Genomic DNA, 24,856 nt, shown 5'->3' on the forward strand with positions numbered 1-24,856 from the left:
GAAAAACATTTACCTTTATATTTACCAGTGCCTTTGATATCCTTCCTCTGTTCTGGAACATTCTCAACTATTATCTCCTCAGTTCTCCTCTGACCTATTCTCTCACTCTTCTCCTTCCAGAATGCTGATTGAACAGGCATCCATTAGATACTCTTACTCTGCCTGCTGTGCACATAAACTCTCTTTCATATTTCCTTTTTTGACCCTCTATGCTGAACTCTGGATAATTTCTTCTGAGTTATCTTCCAGTTGACACACCTCTCTTCTGCTAGGTCTAATCTCTTCCAGAGTGTAGAAATGGAAGAATGACTCCTCAAGCCAATGTAACCTTGGTACTAAAACTCCAACAAGGACAGTATGAGACAGGAAAATTACAGACCAATCACACTTGTGAACCTGATACAAAAGTCCTAAACAAAACATCAGCCAACAAAACCCAACAATCTATAAAAAGAATAATACGTCATGACAAAATAGGGGTTATTCCAGGAATGCAAGATCGATCTACCATTAGAAAACCAAATTACATGTTTACTACATTAACTGAATTAAAGGAGAAAGGTCATTTGAACCTGTCAGTAGATGCAGGGGGAAAGAATTTGATAAAATTGAAAAGCCATGTGCGATTTTAATAAAGCCACACACTTTGACCCACCAGGAGGTTCCTCAACTTGCTAATGAATACCTCAAAGAACCCGTGGCAAATGGCATCTTTTGTGGTGAAATATTGAGCTCTTTATGATAAGGAAAAAGGCCAGGATGTCTGCTCTCACCATTTCTATTCAGCGTTGTCCTGGAGGTTCCTGGACAGTTTGGCAAGGTGGGAAAAGATAAACAAGGAAGTACTGGAAAGGAAGGTGCCCAGGTGACTCCTGGTTTCTTGCTTGTGCTCCTGCGAGGATGTTTGTGCCATTTACCGAGATGAGAAAGACTGAGAAGCCCTGGGCTGAGTGTTGGGAGCACAACAGAAAATGGCTTGGCTTCCCTGGAAAGATCACCAAGCATGGAATCAGGACACTTCAGCTCCATTCCCAACTCTTCCCCCAACCTTGGATGGATTGCTTTCCTCCCTGGACCTGAGTCCCCATCTGTGAAATGGGTGGGCCGGAAAGATGGATCCAAGGTGGGCTGTGATGGCCAGATCTGGTGGGAAACCAGAGAGAAACAGGGGAAGCTGGCCCCCATTCTCCAGGAGGGCAGGCTTTTGTGTGCAGAGCCTCTGGTGGGAGGAAACATCTGTTTGGGGATAGGGCAGGAGTCTGACCAAGTCAGGGCACCGTCTTGACCCTCTGCCTTGCAGAGGCGTCATCCCTTCTCTCCTTTGCCAAGGGGTTGCTATCGTTATTGTCGTTGCTGTTATTGATGTTGTCGGGTATGTTCTGTGGTTGTAAGGCACTGACCCCCACCAACATGTCTTTTTGATGTTTTAGACCTTCAACAGTCAGAGCGAGAACAACGAAGACTATGAGATCCCCCCGATAACGCCTCCCAATCTCCCTGAGCCATCCCTCCTGCACCTGGGGGACCACGAAGCCAGCTACCACTCGCTGTGCCACGGCCTCACCCCCAACGGTCTGCTCCCTGCCTACTCCTATCAGGCCATGGACCTCCCAGCCATCATGGTGTCCAACATGCTGGCACAGGACAGCCACCTGCTGTCGGGCCAGCTGCCCACGGTGAGTCCCTGTCACCTGCTGCAGTTCCTGCTGATGACAGCAGGGAGGGGGTTGAGAGGGAAGCAGAAGAATGTTGATGCTTTGATAAGAACCCTCTACTCATGGGCAGGGTCTGGGTTCAGCAGGTTGCTTGCGTGGGAGTCGGTGGGACACGGCGGGTGGGCATGGAGAGAAATCTAATGTCAGCACGCTCCTTCCTTCTGGAGCTCTGGGTACAATATCTCGGTATTGATTTGCATTATTTATTAATAGGATAATCTCATTTTTATTTTTTAACAGTTTTATTGAGGTATAATTTATATTCCGTACAATTCACCCATTTAAAGTATACTACTTAATGGCTTTTCGTATATTCACAGAGCTGTGTGACCATTAACACAATTGATTTTAGAACATTTCATCACCCCATAAAGAAACACTAGCTAGGCACAGTGGTGTGTACCTATAATCTCAGCTACTTGGGAGGCTGAGGTGGGAGGATCACTTGAGCCCAGGAGTTCTGGGCTGTAGTGCACTATGCAAATCAGTTGGCTGCACTAGCTTTGGCATCAATATGGTGACCTCCTGGGACTAGGGGACCACCAGGTTGCCTAAAGAGGGGTAAACTGGCCAAGATCAGAAACAGAGCAGGTCAAAACTCCCCTGCTAACCAGTAGTGGGATCGTGCCTGTAAAAAGGCACGGCACTCTGGGCAACATGGCAAGACCCTGTCACAAAAAGAAGAGAACAATGTTGTATTGCCAGGCACGGTGGTTCACGCCTGTAACCGCAGCAGTTTGGGATACTGAGGCAGGAGGATCACTTGAGTCTAGGAGTTCAAGACCAGCCTTGGCAACATAGCAAGACCCTGTCTCTACAAAACAAAATAATTAGCCAGGTGTGATGGCATGTACCTATAGTCCTAGCTACTTGGGAGGCTGAGGTGAGAGGATCACTCAAGCCCGGGAGGTCAGGGCCGTGGTGACAGAGTAAGACCCTTTCTCAAAAAAACAACGGGAAGAAGCATCATATTTTTGGCCATCACTCCCAACCCACCCCCTGAAATCTTCAGCCCTAGGCAACCACTGATTGACTTTCTGTGTCTACAAATTTGCCTATTCTGGACATTTCATAGAAATGGAATCATATAATTAAAAAAAATTGTATCTTGCTTAAGCTGCTAGAGAAGAGGGTGATTACTGCGTTAAAGTTCATGGGATAGGTAAAAATGTAGCAGGCAGACGAAGGCAAGAAAGAACCTTTCCCAGATTAGGGGAATAGCAGGTACAAAAGGAGGGCAGCAAGGGTGCTCGTGCCATGCTTGGGAATGGCATGTGGTTCATTCTTTTTATTAGGATAAAGAGGAAGGACCTGGAGTCAAGGAGAGAGAGAGGAGATGAAAGAGCTCAGCAGGGCCTGCATCGTAAGGGTCCTGAATCCCATTCTGAGGAGATATATATCCTTAGAATGGCTTATTTGAGACCAGGCATGGTGGCTCACCGCTCTAATCCCAGTACTTTGGGAGACTGAGGCAGGCGGATCACTTGAGGCCAGGAGTTCAAGACCATCCTAGTCAACATGGCAAAATTCTGTCTCTACTAAAAATACAAAAATTAGCCAGGCATGGTGGCACATATCTGTAATACCAGCTACTCAGAAGGTTGAGGCATGAGAATTGCTTGAACCTGGGAAGTAAAGGTTGCAGTGAGCCGAGATGGTGCCACCGCACTCCAGCCTGGGCCACGCAGCAAGACCCTGTCTCAAAAAATAAAAAAGTAATAATGGCTGATTTGAGCCATCAAAATCTATAGAAGAATGGTAGAGCAGTAGAGCTGGATTTTTTTTTTTTTTGTATATATACCATAGAAAAATCTCCTCAAGGGAATTCTAGTGCTTCTTCTCAACAACTGGGACTTCTGTTTATTTTTGCTATTTTTTCCCTTCACACTTAATATTACGTACTAGTCATGACTCTTACATTCATTTTTAAGAGACAGGGACCAAACTCAAACTTATGCCAAAGAGTCTGAAATATCCAGGGAGTGGATACAGGGTTTCAGGCATGGTTCAATCCAGGAACCCCACCAGTGTCACAAGGCCCATTTGCACACAACAGGCTTGATGGCTGCTGGCAGCCAGCATCTTCCCTGACATCTCTGGCAGAGAGGACCATGACAGCATCGCTGGACAGACCACTGTGTCTAGGAGGAAGCAGTTCACTATTTTGTCATCTTGAGTCACACACGCACCTGTGGCACAGGAGGAGGGCTGTTTAGTTGATTTTCCTAGCAGAATCTCATGGTTTGGGGTGGCTTGTGTCTACCTCTGCCATGACTCTTCAGAAGCTACAGTCAAATCTGTGGCCCAATTCTAGCAGACCCCTGGGACCTTAGGACGTGGCTTTGTAGTCAAACGATCTCAACTGTATTTTGTTTACTCTTCTTTTATTACCACCAAACTTCCTTGTTTAAAAAAGCTGGTGTCCTCTGTGTAATTTTGTAAGGCACGTCACATTTTTTGTTTGTTTGTTTTTGAAGCTAGGTGGGAAATAAAAGGAGACAAGGAAGGGAAGGAGGATGGGAGGAAACCAACTCGAGATCCACATTTTATAGTGTTTGGTTCTCACGAAAGAGTTCAATGAAAATGGATGCTCCTTTCTCCAGAAATTTTTTCCTGGTAGGTCCATCAATAATGCAGGTCCTCAGCTTCCTCTTCTCTCTCTCAAACCTAGCGATTCAGACTCACGCCGCCATGTCTGGAATGGTTTTAACCCATTTATGCCTGAGGTTGCAATTTTTCGAATTTTTGCATTCAGACCTTGGCAATGAACTTGAGCAGTAGGATATAAATAACTCCCAGAGGCTTAGCATTTCAATAATGGAACACTAGGCATAAATGGGTTTCCAGTTCGTTAGAATGTACCTTACTTGCTTACCAGGTTCATTTTCTAGCAGGCACCTCACTGCTCAGGACCATCCCTGTTTGGGATTTATGGTGATACAAGCGAGAGCAGGGCCAGGTGGGCACCTTGTCATCTGCTAGCAGGGATGTGGTGCAGGGGTGAGCATGGCTACAGTTTGGGGCCACTGTGTCGCTGCCTTTGGTACTGGGGTGAATGGAGGCAGTGTGGGGTCGTGGTTGATCCCAGACACCTGAGTTAGATCCTGGCTTCACCTTTGAAGCCTCTGTTCCCTTGTCTTGGAATCATAATCGTACCCACCTGAAGACTGTGATGAAGTGTATCAGAGATAATGTATGTAAAGTCTTAGCAAATGTCTGGCAGAGAGTAAACATTCAATGAGCATTTGCTATTGTTATTTGTAGTAAAAATGAATTCCCACTGTAACTAAATGGCAGTGTTTTCCCTTAAGTCTCATTTACCTAAAGGAGCAGACTGCAGACACCCTCAGGTACATTTGTAGGGCCACCTGATTATAATAGCTCTGATAATTACAAAGCATGTTATCTTTTTATCAAAGATGACCCCCTAATCTCCCCTCCTAGGAAATGCTTTTGTTGGGCTCTGTCCAAATAGGCACTCGCAGTCGCTTCCCAGATTTTCTTTAAAACTAGCTCATGTTTAAGAGGCTTCACAAATTCAGATAGCCTTAATTCTTCCATTAGTCAGACTTTGCAAGGGTTCACTGAATTTTATATTCCCTCTTTATGTCATGAAAGATTAGCCAAACTCTATTACCCAGCGGAGGGCACCCGGACCAACTGGGAAAACCAGATAAGAAGATGTACATGCATTGGGACTGTCTGGTGAAGAGAGACAAGGGGCTCTTCAAGACGAAGTTTTAAAATTCATCTGAACCACAGGACAAAGGGGCGTGGCTTTATGTGCGTGGGCATACACACTACGTGGGTGACGCTGGAATTGGTGTTAACACCTGCTGGGTGTCAAGCACCGTGCAGAGGGCTTTCAAATGTTTTCTTGCATAATCCCCCCAAGAAGCAAACCGAGGGATCGTGATAATACTATCATGAAGGGGTGGAGACCCCAAGGTGGCAGGTGATTATATTAGTGTGCCACGGCTGCTCTAAGAGATTTCCACCAACTTGGGGGCTTAAAAAAACAGATTTACTCTGTCACACCTCTAGAAGTCCGGAAGCAGTCTCCTTGGGCTGAAATCACGGTGTCAGGAGGAACTCACTTTCCCCAGAGGCTGTCGGGGAGAACCCAGCCTTGCTTCTCCTCCGGCTCCTGGGGGTTGCTGGTCTTCCCTGGCTCGTGGCTGCATCATTCTGATCTCTGCCTCTGTCTTCACATTGCCTTCCCACTGTCAGCAAAACTCCCTGTGCCCCTCTTCTAAGGACATTTGTGACGGCATTTAGGGCATTTGGGGATAATCTAGGATAATCTCCCATCTCAAGATCCTTAATCACATCTACAAAGACCCTCTTTTCTAAATACAGTACCATTTACAGGTTCCAAGGATTAGGACGTGATATCTTTGGGGGGCATTTTTCAACCTACCACAGTGATCCTCAGCTGTGTGACAGCCTTCATTGAGCACCCACTAGGTACAGGCATTGTTCTAGGCTTGGGACCTACAAGATGCCCTTGAGAGACTCCTGGGGCAGATGGAGAGAAGGTGAAAAGCCGATTTCTAAACTGTGGTACATTCTCTAATAGCATCAGTGTGTGGTGCTGTGTGCCCGGAAGGGGCCCCTTAGATGTGGGGTTATCACTTCCTAGGGGAAGTGTCCCCTGATGCAGAGTAGATTCTGTAAGTACTTTGTGAATGAATTACTGTCATACAGCTCCTAAACAGCAAGGTCAGAATGCAAACCCAGCTCTATCCCCTGTCATCCACCTCTCAGGTTTACCAGATGACTGAGGGATGGTGCGGCTGGGCTGCAGGGTCACAGGTGGCACAGAGGATGCACTGATGGCCAGGGTGCTTCAGGCGTTGTCTGCACAGATTGAGATACACTGAGGATGTCATCCCTGGAGAGGCGGGCAAGGCCAAGGCATTTGACAGCCATCTCATAAATGCCAAAGCCCCTTTGGCTCTGGTCCCAGAGGCCACCAGTTCTTTCTGGTCCCCTGCCCTGGCCTGTTCAGCCTTGCATGCATGTGTGGGAGTTAGCCTTCTGCTTTAAAGGTATGGCAGCTAGCAGGAGTCATGTACAGTATTGGAATCGAACCCCTTTTACAAAATTAAATATGCTTAAGGTTTCTCCCTCCACTTGAGCATCTTAACTGATTAAACATTCATTTCCAAGACAAAAAGAGTCAATTTAGTATGAAAGATATATTTTGCCAGTTTAATTTAAAGCACTGCACCTCTGTCTGACCCTGATTTTCATAACTCAATAATTTTATCCTGTGTTGATTGTCTCATTTCGAGAGAGATATTGTATGTATAAATCAGTTTCTAAAATACCCAAAGAAACTCGAAGAGTGGAATTTATTAAGCTGCTTCTGTTAAGTCTGAAATCATTTATTTTGGAGTCATGCTTGGGAAATGTTCGAGCCTATGCTCCTGGCTTACCCAGGAGAGGAATTACCCTGGGAGATGACAGAGTTGGATGTTCCCAGACAGATTCCTGGGGAACCTGCACCTTTTGTGAGACCAGAGAAACTCCTGGGAGAGCCTCGGGCAGATGGAGGCTGGACCCAACCAGAAATGAATTCTGGCAAAGCTCCCCCAACAGTAGCCATAGATTCTGGTGATCCGGGAAATGTGGGTTTTTCCTGCACCAAGCCCTGTGGGTCCCTCCTGCGCCAAGCCCTGTGGGTCCCTCCTGCACCAAGCCCTGTGGGTCCCTGGAGCTGTGCGGTCTTGCTGTGGGACTCACTTAGTGCAGGAGAGGTATGCAGGTATCATTCATGCATTCTCCTCCCAGCTTTGACTCCTGTTTGCTTTCTTTGGGATCTTGGACAAGTTACTTCTCTCCCAGCCTCAGTTTTCCTATCTATGAAATGGGGATTGGGATTTCAGCTCTGGTGAACTCACAAATAGGAAAACGGGTATAATTGTTTTCTTAGCAGTGACGTAGTAGACAAGTACCTGGATTTGAAGTTCAATAGTCCTCCCACTACCAACATCACACATACCACTAGAGGGGCCCAAATCCTATCAAACGCAGTACTCAGTGCTGTGTTTCAGATCCTTTGTGCTCTAGGTCCCTGTCCCAAACATCTTGCCAGGATAGGCCCTTCATGCTGCTCACACAGGGCTAGGGGTTGTGGCCCAGGGTCCCCCACCCCAAGCGAAGGGCCTTTCCATGCTGGTGCCCTGGGCTAGGCTGTTGGGGAGGGGGCTGAGCTGTACCTTAGTTGCCACTTGACCCCTTTGCTTTAGAGATGGTTCCTGTGCCCAGAGCCTGGGGGCAGGGCTTAAAACTTGGAGTGGGGACTTGATCCTGGGGGCAGGGCCTTGGACTTAGGGACAGTGTCTGGGTATTGACTCTGGGAGGTCCTTGATATACCTCCTAATACCTCCCCCATTTTCTTCCTGTTCTGAACTATTCCCCTCCAATCTCCTTTCTCTCTCCTCTTCCCTGCCACTTTCCTCCTCCCCAAAGAAGGCATCGTCTATTCCTGTTAGATTCTCACAAGTTGAGACATAGGAATGCCCTCCTGAGTTGCAGGCACAAGGATAAAAGACCCTCAACCCTTGGTCCTCTGGTCTTCTGAAACACAGAGGGCAATAGGGACCCCCTAGTCCAACCTATTCATTTCTTTACTCTTAATACATAACAATTTTGGTTTGGTCTTGTCTTAAGATTGTATCAGTTAGCTTTTGCTGTGTAACAAACTACCCCAATACCTAATGACTTAAAACAATAAATTCTTATGATTTCTCCTTATTCGGCAGGTCAGTGAGGTAGTTCTTTTGATCTGGACTGATTCAGGTGATTTCTGAGGTCCAGCTTACAGCCTGCCTGCAGCTGCTTATTCTAGAATGGCCTTATCGATATTGCAGTGGTTGACTCAGTGTCAGCTGAGACCAAAGGAAACGATTTGGTCACTCTCATATCTCATGATGAGAGGTTTATGTCTCAAGGCTGGGCATCGTGGCTCACCTGTCATATCAGCACTTCGGGAGGCCAAGATGGGCAGATTACTTGAGGTCAGGAGTTCAAGACCAGCCTGGCCAACATAGTAAAACCCCATCTCTACTGAAAATACAAAAATTAGCTGGGCATGGTGTCTTGCACCTGTGGTCCTAGCTACTCAGGAAGCTGAAGCAAGAGAATCACTTGAACCAGGGAAGCCAAGGTTGCAGTGAGCCAAGATCATGCCACTGTACTCCAGCCTGGGTGACAGAGTGAGACTGTCTCAAAAAAAAAAAAAAAAAAAAAACAGGGGGAGGGGGAAGAGAGATGTGTGTCTCTCATCATATGGTGGCCTAGTTCACATGGTGATGGACACAGGGTGCCTAGGGTAGCAAGAGAGGGTACACCCCGATGTGCAGTACTTTTCAAACCTCTGCACGCATCCTATTTGCCCCTGACGCTTTGGTCAAAGCCTGTCACATGGCAAATCCCAGAGTAAGGGCTGGAGAAATAAATCCCATCTCTTGAAGAAAGAAATGATAGTCACATCATAGGAGGGTGTGGACGCAGAGAGGCAAGAATGTGTAGCTAATTTTGTAACCTACCGTGATGACATTGTGGGTTTTCTCTGTGCATTTTTGGTTTCTTGGCATACAGTATCATCTAGTAGTCAGGTGCATAAGCTATGTGGTCAGGCCGACCTAAGTTCAGATCCCAGCTCCCCTCCTCATTACCCCCAACGCTGTGACCCAGAGCAAGGGGTTGATCCTCCCTGAGCCTCGGTTTCTTCATCTGTAAATGGAGATATTGTTACCTGCCTCATAGGAGTTTATAAAGAGTCAGCGATCCGATGCAGGTGAAGTGTAACACATAGGCAACTGGTAAATGTAAGCTGCTCTGTTTATTACTTTATCCACTTTATTGACGGGGTTGGGGTGGCTTCAGCCTCATCTCTAAGTTTATCCAGGCTGACCTGCTAGTTACCAACTTTGTCGGAGGCTGAGGTGGCTGGGGATAGCGGGAGGGCCCCCAGCTGGGGGACAGGCAGGGAAAGGCATATTAATTACACTAGGACCTCTGTCAGGGCTTAGAGCTTAAAAGCAACAGCGAAGTGACAGTTCCACTGCTTGCCAAGAAAGCGGGGGCCCAAGATGCAATGCTTCTTGGCATCGTGACCAAGGGAAGGATCCATCTTAGTCGAAGCAGGGGGTTACCAGGGGCACCTCCGAGTTGGGCTTGTCCAGGGTGCCATGTTTTTGTCTAACGTCCCTCTGGGGATGGACGTGGGGGGAGCACTGATCTCCCAAACGGGTCTCTGAGGGTCCTAAACAGTGGTAACCAGAGACCCAGGGCTTCCTTTGTATTTATCAGAGTCCAGATGAAACTCCTGGCCCCTGTTTTTCAGAGGCAGTAAGCGAAAGAAATACGTCTTTTTACATTTTATAAAACTCAGAAAAATGGCTTTAAACAGCTTTTGCTCCCCTACTATAATTATTTATTTTCAAACACTCCTGCAGGGGACTGCTCCGTTTTCTTACCCTGAACTCCTTTTTCTCATAAATGAACCATCACTTCAATAAATCATTATGGAAACAGAGACTAACACCGGCTCTGAAAGGTTGAAAGATTTATGTAACACATTTATGTTTCCCATTTTCTCATTCTGGTACTCGGCTGCAAAAGCTAAGCTAATAAAAGCTGCTATTAATATTTCTTGTTGCCTAGCAACCCCAGAGCGGGAGTAATAGCTTCGGCTAGAAAAATAGATGACCGATAAGGAAAAATTCAATTCTTTTATTATCTCAGGGGGAAATGGCCTTTTACTGGAACATTATGATGTACGAGTGTGAAGTTGAACACAAAAGATTTTTTTGTATGTGTTTGTTTTTCTATTTTTAATGAACATTATTTTACCTCCACTAACTCTTTTAGGGCACTTCTCTTTTCTTTCGTAAACCCCCATCCCATCCCTCATGCCTAATTTAGCAGCTATAGTAGTTAAGAATCTGTCAGCGTTCTTTAGTTTAAAAATGGTTTTTGCAAAGGTTTACAACTCGGTCATAAAAATTCACTCCCTGTTAAAACTCAGGCCAGTGATAAGCTAACACGCAGGCTGGTTTTCCGTGAACAGGATCACGTTTGTTGACGAGATAAGATTCATGGTTTTCCCTGCAAGAAAGGTCGGAAAGGAACAAAACATGTTCTTCTGCATGTCCCAGTTTTCTTTGGAGCCAGGGACGCTGTCTCTTTTGAGAACTGTTTGCTCTGCGGTTTGGGATGTGTTCACACTGGGAGAGGAGGGGGCACAGATACTCACTGAGAACCTGCTCTGCAGAGTCTTGGTGCCATTCCCTCCTCCCAGCACCCTTTAAGGTAGGAACCGTTAGGGTACCTATTTTTCAGATGCAGAAACTGAGGCTTAAAGAAGCCAAGGGATCAGGCTGAGGTAGCATCTCTTTTATTTTTTATTTTTTTATTTTTAGAGGAGACAGGATTTCACCATGTTGCCCAAGCTGGTCTCGAACTCCTGAGCTCATGCAAGCCGCTTGCCTCAGCCTCCCAAAGTGCCAGGATTACAGGCGTGAGCCACCACACCTGGCCTGAGGCAGCATCTTAAACCATGGTGTTTCCCACCTGTGTTCTTTAGTACCTGGCGTTCCCAACTTCAGCACCACTGACATTTTGGGTAGGATACTTCTCTGTTACTGGGGGAGTCCTGTGCCTTGTAGGATGTCTAGCAGTATTCCTGGCCTCTACTCGCTATTCCTGGCCTCTAGTAGCACTACCGTAGTCAAAATCAAAATGGCAAATGTCTCTAGACATTGCCAAACATCCCCTGGGAGCAAAATCACCCCTGGTTTAGAGCCTCCACATGCCGTTTGCTCTGCTGAGAAGGCTATTCCACCTTCTCCACCCAGTGAACTCCTGTTCTTGTACAAGGACCCAATTCAGAAGTCATCTTCTCACATAGGCTGCCTGGATGCTCTGGGCCGGAACTAGGGTGAGGCATGTGAGACTCGTGCCTCAACCATAAAATTTAAGGGTGTGTCCAAAAACTCAGTCATCAAGATAAAAATAGTGTTTTAATGAAATATTTTGAAAAGGCAAAATTAACACAGAAAACCATGATGAACAACATATCAGAAATGTAAATTAAGGTGGGATCAGTCTGAATTCATGGCAATATGTGGTGGTGCATTTACCAGCGGTGGTAAATGCCCCTGGATGGCCTGAAGGCTGAGCCCGGGCCTTATGTCTTTCTCTGGCCCCAGCATCTAGCAAAGGGCCTGGTTAGCAGGTGGCCTTCAATGTCTGTTTGTTAATTACTAATGAATGGGAGAAGGGAATTACTTGTCCAGGGTCACATAGCCAGAAAAAGGATAGAGCTGGAACTTGAACCTGGGCCTCTGACTCTAAGCCCAGTGCTCCCTGCACCTGCCTGGCTGAGTATGAGTATGGGGTGAACCTTTGTTGTCTGCTGAGTAGCGACCTAACCTGCAGAAGATTGAAAGATGCCCTGGGGTGCTCACTGTCTAGGAGTGGCGGGCAGGGAACAGCGGCCGTGATTTCAGCGTGGCGTCAACCCGACTTTCCTTGTGGCTGTTATTTCAGCTTCACCACCTCTGTGCCAGGTGAGAGCTGACGTGGGCAGCTCAGTGACATGTGGAGTGTCCCCAAGAATGTCACAGTGGCCAGCCCCTTGCAGCACTGCTCATGCCCACGGGGCCAGATACCTCACCTTGGCCTTTGGAGGTCAAGAACCACACCTTATTTGACTTTGTATCCTCTCAGTGAACTTTTCCTAAACGAATGGGTGAATTACTTAGAACTGTCATGTAACATTTATTTAGCAGTTACTATGGAACTGGCACCTACTTAAACCTTTTCTATTTATAATCTCACTTAATCCTTGACCCTGAGAAGGAGGTACTATTATTGTTGCCATTTTACAGATGAGAAAACAGAGGCACAGAGGGGTAAATGACTTGGCTACACAGTTATCAAAATGATGGTGCCAGGAATTGAACCCAAGCAGCCCGACTCCCCAGCCTGGGTTCTCCATATCTAGCCTATGCAGCCTTCCAAAGTGAATGAGTGAATGAGCAAGGCAGTGAATGGGACAAAATGGAGACCCACTTTATCTGCCCAGCTCTGAGTTGAGCCATTCGTATGCATAAATAATCTCAAAATGAAGTGTGAGGCACTTGCAGCTTGGAACAAGAAATGGAAGAAGTGCTGAGCTCAGAGGACAGTCCCGGCACCGAAGGCTTCCTGGAGGTGGTAGCCTTGGGAGCCAGAGGACAGTGGGAAAGCCCGAGAGGAAGAAATCTCCTATTTGCGTGGACCTCCCTGTTCAGACCTGATCACTACCCCTTCCGCTGAAATTCATAAAACAATTTGTGATATTTTATGGTCCCTCAGCTGCCCTCTGGTACCCACCCTTTCCACCCCCTGCTGGGCTCCTAATCAGAGCACTCGAGGCTGAGTGCAAGGGCCAGGTGTTTAACTTCCACTCCAGGCAGGATGCCAAGCCTAACAGGGTATGAACTCTGAGAGCTGCTCCTGAGTCATGAGGGAGAATTCAGGGAAAATCACAGTGACATTCGTCAGCTGCAGCTTCGATATTACTGGGTGTAATGGCTCTTTCCTCCGAGTGCATATTCAGGACCATGTTTGGGAAAATGAGCTTTTAATGTACCGTCGGCATTGCTGAGAAGCCATCTTTGGCTCGGCAGAATGTCTGGAGCACATAAAACTTGAGATTTATTGGAGTCATTTTCCCCCTGCTCTGGCTGGATAATAAAAAGTCAGTCTCATGAGCTCTCTTTCTCTCATCTTGTGGCTTTGTCCATTTAGAACTCGGAGTCTTTATAAAAGGCAGCAAGACAAATACAGCTCATCTAAATATTAAAGCTGTAGGAGAGAGTATCGGGGCACTATGGAAGACTGGAGGCTGGGAGCATTTCCAGGACAAGCGTGTCCCGTCAGAGATTTAAGCTCAGCAGCTGGGTTGGGCTGGGGCCTGGGCTGTGGTGGTGGCAGCTGCTTGCCCAAGCAGTAGCACTTAACTGGGAGTCTGGGGTCCTGGGTCCCTGTTCTACCCCAGTGCGTGACCGTGGGTGAATTACTCTCTCTCTCTCAGAGCCTCAGGTGAGACGGAGCTGATGCCGTCTGCGCCACAGAGTGACTGTGAGAATTAAACGTGCCAATGAATATTTCTGATGCTTTGCTTCATGTGTGGGATGTAGCAGGCGTCTGAAAAAGGTTTGTTGACTGACTGACCGACTGACTGAAGAATGAATGAATGAATGAAAAATAAATGCCTCTGTAAACACCTCAAACTAGAATGCTACACCATTTTTGGAGACTAGGTCGCATGGGGACCCTATAGCCTCTTCTGTCTTACGCTACAGTCTCCTTCATCTCTTCTAGCCCTCCCATCGACTTTAAGGGAGATAGAATCCTGCTCATTTACAGAGGTGTTCCCAAGACCCAAAGGGCAGGGGGCTTGTCCCAAGACACACAGCTAGGAAGTGGTGGAGACAGGATGGGACCCTGATTCCCCTGACCCGAATTGCTTTATGTCCTCAAAACAAAAACATCCCTCACCCTATTCTTGGCCCAGGCTTCTAAGCTGGGATGGTGGGCAAAGGAGGGACCCTTGCCCCTGTCTCCCCATCAAGTGTGGGTGTTGGTCAAAGCTCTCAGCCGAGACAGGGTTAGGAGGGCAAAAATGTTGGCTCAATGGCTCTGTCTCCAAACCCCTGGTAGCAAGGAAAAAGGGAAGGAATGTCAGGTGAGTAGTCAGAACCTGTCATGGGGTGTGTGTGTTGGGCGGAGCTGTGGGACTGAGATGCTGGAGCCCTGAGGAATCTTTAACTAACCAACTAAGCATGGTTAGTTCTTCCTGTCACCCCGGAAACTGATAACAAGACCGCGAATCAGGAAGTCTGGGTTTAACTTCCTGTCTCTGCCACCACTAAGATATTGTGGGAGGCAAGTCACTTTCCTTCCGGCCTCACCTTCTTCACCTGTTGAATGGACAAAACCCAAATCACCCCAGGGAGTTGTGGAAAGGCTCAAGGGAGAGGGGGCCTCTAAAGCATTTCATGAATGAGCTCCTGAAGAGATTCAAGTCCCTGGAGGGTGTGGATCACAGCTGGCTCCAGAGAGCCACCAGGTTAGGAGGTAGAGCTCCAAGGTCAGGCAGCATCAGCTGCACATGTAACCAGCTGTGTGACCTCAGCCAAGCTGCTTAACCTCTCTGTGCCACAGTTTCCTCCCAGGGTTGTTGTGAAGAGTAAATGAGACATTAGAGATGCTATCGGAAGCCGCGCTAGAGGGAGGTCTGCCTGGTCCCACAGGCAGCACTGCAGTGTGGATTAGGCCACAGAGTTGCTGGCATTTGTTCCCCAGTGTGAAGTGTGAATCAGCCATAGGTCACAGGCCAGGAGGAGGTGGAGCTCCTGTCTAACTTCCTATGTAAGATGGCCCCCCAGAGGAGGGAGAGCATTAGGACAAATACCTAATGCATGTGGGGCTCAAAACCTAGATGACGGGTTGATGGGTGCAGCAAACCACCATGGCACATGTATACCTATGTAACAAACCTGCACGTTCTGCACATGTATCCCAGAACTTAAAGTAAAATAAAAAAAAAAAAAAAAAAAAAAAAAAAAAGATGACCCCTCTTGGCTAAGGGCAGTTCTTGAGAAAGGGGCAGGTGTGTGCCTTTGGCAGCCACTCTCCCAACAGGGGATCCAGCAAGACAGACTACTGCTGAGCTGCTTCTGGAAACGTGATCCTAAGGCCAGCAGCAGCAGCATTGCCTGGGGACCTGTTAGAGATGCAGATTCTCAGGCTCCTCCCTAGACCTGGTGACTGGGAGACTTGGCTGGGCCCAGCAGCCCATGCCTAACCACACCTTTGGGGTCTTCTAATGCCAGCCCAGAACTACTGCACTGTGGTCATCCTCCATGGAGCCCTGAGTTCTCAATTGTTTTAGGACACATGGGACGTGTTTGTGTTTCTGTTTGCCTTGAGGGTTTCATCACACTCTTGATGGTTGCAGACTTTTTCCTCCAGAGAATCTCGAGGACCAACACCTCTGCCCGTGGTTCCTGGTTCCTTCCTACCCTGTACGCCTCCCATTGTCACAGGCCTTGAAGCAGACCCTCTGGCAGGATGACAGTCCCGGCCTGTGATCAGAAAGACTCCAGGTTTTCCTGAATTGCACGATGCCTCATCCTGGGGTGCTGCTTTATGGGCAATTGTGCACCAAGGGCCTAAGTAGAACCAGGAACAAAATGCAGCAGGGAAAAGAAAGGGGGCCTAGGGCAAGGGAGGTATCAGGGACGTCTGTGTGACCAGAACACAAAATTCCTCCCACTGCTTGTGGGGGAGAGGGGTGCGCATATTCTAGGGAAGGGATGGATCAGCGAAGCCCATTCTTCGAGATCATAGGAGGACAGAGTGTGATCAAGTGAACAAAGAGACTCAAACTAGACATTTGTAGCACTGGTAGCAACTGGCCCAGAAGAACCGGACCTTGGTCAGAAGCACAGGGTAACAGCAAATTATGGGGCTGTAAACCGAGATTCTGAGACTGAAGGATCAGCCTGAGATAGTCGCTACCCCATCCCACAGGACTCCTCTTCTCCTTTGGGAACCCCAGACCTGAGGCCCCTGTCCCTGTGCACACAAGACCCCCAACCACTCCCTTTTTGTCTGCCTTGTGAACCTGACACCTTCTTACCTTCTGCTTCTGTATCCCTGCTCTGAGAAGCAGATTAACTCTAGCCAGTACATTGGCTGTGCCCTCCTGCGTGCTTCCACTAGGTTGACCTTTTTTTTTTTTTTTTTAGACAGAGTCTCGCTCTGTTGCCCAGGCTGGAGTGCAGTGGTGCAGTCATGGCTCATTGCAGCCTCTACCTTCCTGACTCAAGCAATCCTCCCACCTCAGCCTCCTGAGTAGCTGGGATCATAGACACATACCACCATGTCTGGCTAATTTTTTTTTATTTTTTTGTTTTTTAGAGATGGGGTTTCCCTGTGTTGCCCAGGCTTGTCTTGTACTCCTGGCCTCAAGTGATCCTCCCCCTTTGGCCTCCCAAATTGTTGGGATTATAGGTGCGAGCCACCATGCCCAGCCTAAGTGACCTTGATCACACTAAACCAGAACTGTACCTTCCCATAACCCACTGCAAAATGAATTCCAGATGTGGTAGGGAGCAGGCTCACTTTGCCCTCAGCACGTGGTGGAAGGCCTGCCACCCACGCACGTATCCACAGCACAAGTAAGCAGTGGCCGGCCGATGACGCTGGAGACAAAACTGTCCTTCGGGAACAGCCCCTTAACCGGGACTCTCCCTGTCTTCTCGGTGCCCATGGCCCTGCTGAGACGGAGTCAGCACGTTGCCAGAATTAATGTCACTGGCCTTGGACTTGGAGAGACCTGGATTTAAATGAGTTTCTCCAGCCACATGCGTGTTCAGCAAGTTGCCCAGGCCCTGTGAACTTTAGTGTTTTTTTGTGTGTGTAAAATAGATGTGTGAATCATCCTTACCTTTTGAGTTGCTTTGAAAATTAGATGCTGTCATAGTTATAAAGTACTCAGCATGGGAGCCATGGCAATGCTATTATTTGTCTCTAAGCACTTTACGTGTGAGCTGTCTCTGTTTTCTTCCCTGCCAACCACATGGAGGGCTCTGTATCCTTTCTGGTTCCCTCAGGAAGTCCACCTTCTCAAGCACTGGTGAACTGACAGTGGATGCCCACGTGGTCTCACAGCGGTACCTGGCACAGTTTACTCATTTCTGCATTTCCCTGCCTTATCATGCCACAGTCACTGTAGGCTTGTGAGTGTATGCCTGCCCTGTGGCATGTTCCATGCCCGGGACTCCTCTCGATTCTGTCTGTCACACTGTGAGCCCCTCAGCCCTGGCATCTCCCCTATACTTACCTCTGTGCCCATGAAAGCAAGGCTCCTCCACGGGCAGGACCTGCTTCCTTAGAAATGAGCTTAGTGACCCCTGAGTGGGGTGTCCTTGGGGTCCACCCTCCACCCCAAGCAGGTCCTCAGTGTGTTTCTATCAAACAGGTAAAATTTTTCTCCCAAAGACAGATTCTAGTTGTACATTAGTTGGAGTCTGCCAAGAAGCAGGCACCAGACAGGATTAGACATGTAAGAGGAGAGAGAGAGGGAAAGGAAGGTGGGGGGAGCTTCAGACCATGACATAGGTCTGAAACCAGAGAGAAAAAGGATGGGAAGGAGGGAGGAAAGGAAAGAAAGAAGGAAGGAAGGAAGGAAGGAAGTGAGGTAGAAGGGAAAGATAGAGGAAGGAAGAGATCCCAGCACTTTGGGAGGCCATCATGTACTTTCTGGCCATGGTTCTTGCACACGTCCACCCGCAGTTGCAGTGGAGAAGGGCGTTCCAGGAAGCGCTCACGAGCGCCCAGTCACCTGGGCTATGCGTGAATTCCTCCCCGCCCTGTTGAATCACAGCAGCCCTTCCTCCTCCTGCTCTGTGGGACCAGTTCCCCTGCCACGATGGTGACTCCTCACCTCCTAGTCCTTGGATGTTAGAAGTCCAAAGGACCATGACAGTGGCCATAACTTGTGGTTCACTGGAACCGTTGCTGTGTTCTCTGGCAAGAGTGCACCCCCTTTTGAGGGCCAGGTCCTCCAACCCGGCAGAGCCCAGAGCTGTAGAGTCGGGAAGCATGATACCTAGGGGATCCTAGGGAGGGATAGTGAGCAGGGCCACTCCTGTTTCCACCCCTGGACTCCTGGACTATGTATTATTCACAACACCATAGGGAGGTCCCTGATTTAATACAAGTACCACATCCGGAAGGACAGCAGCCTGCCTTTTCCGAGTGGCGTCTCCAAGCTGAGGCTTCATCTGCGCTTGAAGGAGGCCATTCCAGCATTTTTTGAGGCTGGTGGCTTCTGGATAGTGGGATATGTGATAGGGCCCATGGCAAGGGCCCCATTCCCACACTGCTTTCACTGTCACGGTGGATGCTATGCTGTGTGGGGTTCCAGGCATATGGACGAGGCCTTTGCTCAGCCTTACCTTCTAGGGTAAGGGTGTGCTTGGGGTAAGCGTGGACCCCAAGGATGCCCCACTCAAGGGTCCCAGAGAATAGTGCTGGCTGAGGCTCTGTGGACAGGAGACACAACCTCATGCCCAGAACATCTGTCCCCGAGGGGATGCACTGCTGACCTGTCCATGATCGGAGGGGTCCAGTGTAGCCAACTTGCCACTGGGTGGCTGGTTGGTCTTGAGGGCTCAGAACTGGTCTCTGTTGCTGACCCATTGGACATTCAGAGCAGCGTCAGCTAGACTGGCCTTGCTAAATGGGTGTTCATGCCACTGAGTTCATATAGATCCTTCATCTTTGTCACCCTGGCTACTCCATTCACGTGCCCAGTGCCAGTGCTGTGGTGGCCAGTGGTGAAGTGTGGCTACCGTCAACAGCCTGAGCCATTTCATCTCCTTGACCAGTCAGTGCCTCTTCTGTAGCAAATGCTTTCGGATTGGCAAAATGCACGATTCAAAAATCACACCGTAGGCTCACTCCCACACCTCCATGTGTGTGCTGCCATCCCAGATCAGCTTGTCTCCGAGACCACAGTTCTTTTGCCTCCAGTCCCCTGACCAGATAGTCAGGCATGGGCCATTGCCGGTGAATCTGTAAACTACGGATCCTCATAATTGGAGAATTTCTGTATTTGTGAATTGATAAATATTATTTACTCATCGAAATCCATTTGTAACCCAAAATCAACACTCGCCATGCTTTCATGGTCATTTGCAAACATGCACAGGGCAGGAGAAAATGTGAGTCATCCAGTGGGCACGTCCCCAGCAGAGGGCAAACAAAGGGACATTTTGCCTCCCAGTTTAGCCTTGGTACTGTAAACAAGTATCCTTTTTATGGTCTATTTAGTGCTATGTTTTTTGCATTTTGTGCTTCTTTGTTCCCAATTTCACTGTTTAAAATGGCCCCCAAATGTAGTACTGAATTGTTCTGTCTAGTGTTCTTAAGTGCAAGAAGGCTGTAATGTGCCTTATGGAGAAAACAGGTGTGTCAGATAAGCTTCATTCAGCCTTGAGTTATAGTGCTGAGTTCAATGTTAATGAGTTAACAATATATATTCAGTGAGGTGTCTTTGAACAGAAACACACATCAAACAAGGTTCCGTATTGATCAGTTGATAAAAATATTGTGACCAGGGGCTCGTGGGAACCCAATCCTGTATTTCCCCTAGGAGCAATGAGTAGTCACTAATTCAGTGTTTGCAGTGACTTTATAGAAAATAAGTACCGTGAATAGTGAGAGTTGACTGTATATTCTCACATCTCAGGCCACTTCTCCTTCCACACAAAGTACACGATTAGGTGCAGTGTCCACAGCTCATCACCGCCTCCCTGGAAGACTTCTCCTCTCTAGTCGCTTTCAAGCCCCACTTCCATGCATGCTGCTGTGATAGAGCCACTGTCCACTTTTGACTCATGCCTCTGTATGGACCCGGCTCATCTGTAAATCACATTTGGGTCTTTCTTCTTCTTTTAGCTGGTTGCACAGGACCCTGCACTCCTCAATACAGCTATGGGTGTGAGCTGTGGGAGGGACCCCGGTACAGTTATGGCATGTGACGTGAGAGGCCGGGCTGTCCTCCCATTCCATGTCCTCATGCTTCTGGTCCTGCTTGGGCTCTGTCCTGAATATGCCATTTCCATCTTAGGAGGGACTGCTGCTGGGGGCCTCTGATGTTATGATGAGTTGGTTTGTCCAACCCAACCCACCTCTTAATAGCCAACTCCAGATCCGTGGCCCGTGGCCAAGTGTCCCATCTGCACCACAGCCTGGTAACACTCCAGGAGCTGTTTCCTAAAAGAAGTCTAATTATGTTCTGTAAATGGTATGGCTGTACTCAGAATCCTGGGCACCTGTATTGTACTTCTATTATAAGCTCTGAACGACATTTCATGCCATCACTGAGATGTCCAGTCAACACCCTAGGCTCTGTTGTATCCGATGGCCCACATGGTAGGTCTCCTTGCATTGAAACCTGGACCACTGGGGAGCTCTGTCCTGTTCTGCTCCCCATGTCACCTAATACATGGGCTGGAGCATAGCCCTGGGTGTGGAATGTGAGCCTTCAGAACCTGAAGAAGACTCCTGGGCCCTGCACTTCCTTTTTTGTGGTAGGGAAGCAAGATGCAGACATTTGTCTTTGACTTTGACTGGACCCCTAAGAACTTCACAGAAGCAGCAGGTCTCTGAATCTTCATATGGTCTGATATTTATTTTTATCTGGCTGTCTCAAATTGTATAACTTTTTAGAATTTGAGATTTGGGAGGTTTACAGAAATGCCCTCAGATCTACAGAGAAGATACTTTTCAGTGGTTGTAACTCATTTTCCTTTTGTTTCATTGCGTGGAGCTGAACTTTATTTTCTAGTGCTGATATCGGTGACCAGTGATCCCCGCCTCCTCACCCAATTTAATGGAAATGCAATTCACCGATGGCATGAAGTCAGTTTTCTTTAGCATCTTTTAAAAACCATCCTTAATTTTTCAGCTCACTCATAGTTTTTGTCGAGGTTTTCAAGTACCTATTTAGTATGTATTGAGATGAATAGATCATCTTTCTTCCTTGGTACATCGAGGTGGGAAATTTCATTAATAGATTCCCCAGTATTAACGTGTTTGGCTTGATTATGGTGTGCGTGTATATGTACACTTATAAAAATGCATGCATATACAACATACATATATTTTTTATCATGAGACTGGATTTGATTTAGTGTTACTTAGGGTTTTTCTTTTACATTCCTGAGTTTTTTTCCACAGTCATGTGTCTTTACTTTTCCCAAATTCTGTGATAAAATGAATCCATGGCTGACTTTTTATAAAATAGCTTTATCATACTTATGTCTTGAGGTTCCACTATCTTTATAAGATGACTATTACACTGAGATCTACTGAGTAATCTATGACACTGTGATCTATTGACTATTACACTGAGATCTCATACTTCTGTACTGAGGTTATACCATCTTCATAAGATGACTATTACATTGAAATCTATACGGTTATTACCATGGAGTTGTATATAGTATTACCTTATCTCTTTTATGGTCTTCGTATCTATAATTACACCCTGATTCATAATGCTAAAGTCATATATTGGTAGTTTCTCCCTCTCTTTTCTGTTCATATGTTCATGGATAAAAACCCAGAGTTTATCCATCTTATTGCTTTATCTACATTGTTTTATTCATTTTATTCAGAGGACTAAGCATCAGAGTTATGTTCTAATTCTATTACTTTTCTCTTTCTTAATGTTTTCCTCCTTTATGTTTATTAATCCCTTCTTTCTGTGGATGTTTAAATTTCTTATTTTGAATCCTTTAATTCATTTACTTTTATTGTTTATTGTTTAATAATAAAAAGTTTATGGCTGTACATTTTTTCTTAGTATGTCTTTGGCTGTATCCTATAAATTTTGAAATGAAATATTCTTACATCTTTTACTTTCTTCCCAAAGCATAGCTTTGTGGATTGGATTTAAAATAAAATGGCACATGTTCACTGTGAAAAAAAAATTAAACCAACAAATAGAAGTAAAAATTGTTAAAACTGCACCATCCACAAATAATCATTATTCACCCAACCATTTACTAAGTATCTTTTCAATCTTATCTTTGTGCATTGTACACAAAGATAATATATACAATATACAAAAATATACAATATACAAATATATACAATATATAAAAATATATACAAAATTTACATAAATGGGATCCAAACGTGATGCCTTTTCTTGTACTTTCCAGTGTGTTGTATTGGAGCAGTTCTAGGACCTGCCAATTTTCTGCACCAGTGTATCATGAGTATACTTCCACGTGCATAATTACAGGTCTTGCTCTTCCTTTTAGTGGCTAGATAACATGCCATCATATGGGTGTTTCATCATGTACTTAAACAACCTTCTGTTGATGGACATTTAGACTATTTCTGATCTTTTCTATTATAAATTCTTTTGGGATGGGCTGCTTGGGAGTGGTGAAAATGATTTTTTGAGGGTGGGATCTCAGGAGAGGGAGAGAGACATGTTAAGGCAGACAGAGACGTTTCCCTTGGAGGCGTCGAGCCTCTGCCTGCCCCCAGGGGCGTTCTGGAGCATAGATTGCACCACGCAGTTGATCCTATCATAGGGTAAAGGGGTAGCCTTGGCACCCTCATGTCCATTTGTCATTGGCCAGAGATTGGGGGATTGAGTGACCTCCTGGGGCTGCAGTACCTGTTGGCAAGGGGTGTCCTCTGAAGAAGTGGGCAGCTGAGAGCCTTCACCAACCGATGTTCCCAGCAGCTGGGGGACGGGGTGCTGCTCCAGCAAAGGGGGCCCAGGGAGGGGACAAGAACTCCTACTACATCAGTGGTTCTTAACAGGGGCAGCTTTGCCCCCCTGGAGACATTTGGCAGTGTCTGGAGACCTTTTTGATAGTCACAACTGGAGTTAGTTTAGTAGAGGCTAGGGATGCTGCTAAGCATCCTATAATGTACAGGACAGCACCCCCACCCCTACCTCCAAAAATTATCTGGCCCCATATAGCGTTAATGCCAAAGCTGTGAGACCCTGTACTACAAAAACAGTCAAGCATTTTTGCGGCTTTATCCTTTCTATTTGTACATGTATCTCCTTTGGAATTTGAAAACTTCCTGAAACAGTCGTGTGTGCTCAGTTTTCCAAAATTCTGTCCTCCCATCCTTTCTTGGCTTTTGTTTTAAGCCCTTCACTGAAGCTTCCCACTTCATAGTTTTTAATGACCTCCATGTTGCTGAATTCCAGGGTCAGTGCTCAGCCCTTGACTTACTTGCCTGCTCATCAACCTTTGACATCACTGGCCACTTTCTCAGCCTTGCTCAACGCTTTCCTCACTTGGTTGCTGGGACGCATACTCTCCCGCTTCTCTCTGTTCCCTCTGTGTGAGTCTCCTGGGTTTACCTCTGAGCACTGAAGGGGCCCCAAGGCTCAGTCCTCTTTTTATCTATCACAGGTACTCCATGATCCCATCTAGTTTTGTGGTTTTAAATACCCTCTATGTCCTGAGAACTTTCAAATTTTTATCTCCAGCACCAAGTATCACTGTGGTTGTCTAACAGGCATCTGAAACGTACTGTCTCTAAAACCAATGTCCTAACACTTCCCCTACACTGCTCCTCACTGCCCTCCGCCCCTTCCCATCTCACCAAAAGACAACTCCATCCTCCCAGTTGCTCAGGCCACGCAGCTAGGGGTCATCATCCCAGACCATCCTTCCTCTCAGTGAGAGAGCTCTAGGTGAGGACCTGGTTCAGTCTCCCAGTGCCTTCACACCTCTCTCAAAGTGAGAGCCAGTGACTTATAATGTTCACAAGACCCCACATAATCTGCATGCCACCCCCCCCACCCCCCCCCCCCCCCCCCCCCCGCCACTGCTTACTTGGCTCCAGCCCTGCCAGCTTCCTCACCAGTCCTTGAACATGCCAGGCACGAGCCTGCCTCGGGCTCTTTGCCATTCTGTTCCCTCTGCCTGAAACACTCTTCCGCAGACATCTGCAGAGTACATTCTCATACCTCTGTCTTTCTTAAAAAGTGACTCAGATGTCATTCTCAGGAGGCCTTTCTAGCCACCCTTTCTAAAATTGCAACCCATCTCCCACCCAGCACCTCGAGTTCATCTTCCCTGCTCTGTTTTCCTCCCTGGCACTTACCACTGCCTAAAGCACGATATGCTTATTTGTGTGTCTGGTGTCACCTCTGTCTCCTTCACTGGAACGCCAGTGCCCTGAGAGCAGGGACTTGGTCTGTTTTGTTCACTGCTGTATCCCCAGAACCAAAATCAGTGCCTGGTGCATAGGAGGCATTCAACAATTATTTTTAAATAAAATTGGAATGAGTGGTGGGCCAGAAGACATGCACGGTTTGAAGCATATTGCCAAGTCATTTTGATTTGGATGACAGACGGTGGCGATCGTGGGAGCTCTAGTGGATCGAGGTCTTTTCTACTATTTCTCAGGCACTGTGCTGAGTGCTTCCTCATGCATTCTTTCTCATGAAACCTTCAAGATAGACTCTATGGTCACCCCATTGTATGGATGAGGAGCTGAGGGAATGGAGCTGTGCA

The 24,856-nt window shown here is 47.1% G+C and overlaps 1 protein-coding gene across 6 annotated transcripts in view; it reads left to right on the forward strand.

Moving 5' to 3' along the window:
• TOX2 (TOX high mobility group box family member 2) overlaps nucleotides 1–24,856 on the forward strand; it is a 157,997-nt gene that overhangs the window by 90,005 nt on the left and 43,136 nt on the right. For all 6 annotated transcript variants that reach the window (XM_023227898.2, XM_023227900.2, XM_023227903.1 and 3 more), the window contains exon 3: nucleotides 1,431–1,676. In XM_023227898.2, the coding sequence (XP_023083666.1) occupies nucleotides 1,431–1,676 (246 nt within the window). The remainder of the gene's footprint in view (nucleotides 1–1,430; nucleotides 1,677–24,856) is intronic.

The sequence above is a fragment of the Piliocolobus tephrosceles genome, chromosome 20 (assembly GCF_002776525.5).
Source record: "Piliocolobus tephrosceles isolate RC106 chromosome 20, ASM277652v3, whole genome shotgun sequence".
Lineage (NCBI taxonomy): Eukaryota > Metazoa > Chordata > Mammalia > Primates > Cercopithecidae > Piliocolobus > Piliocolobus tephrosceles.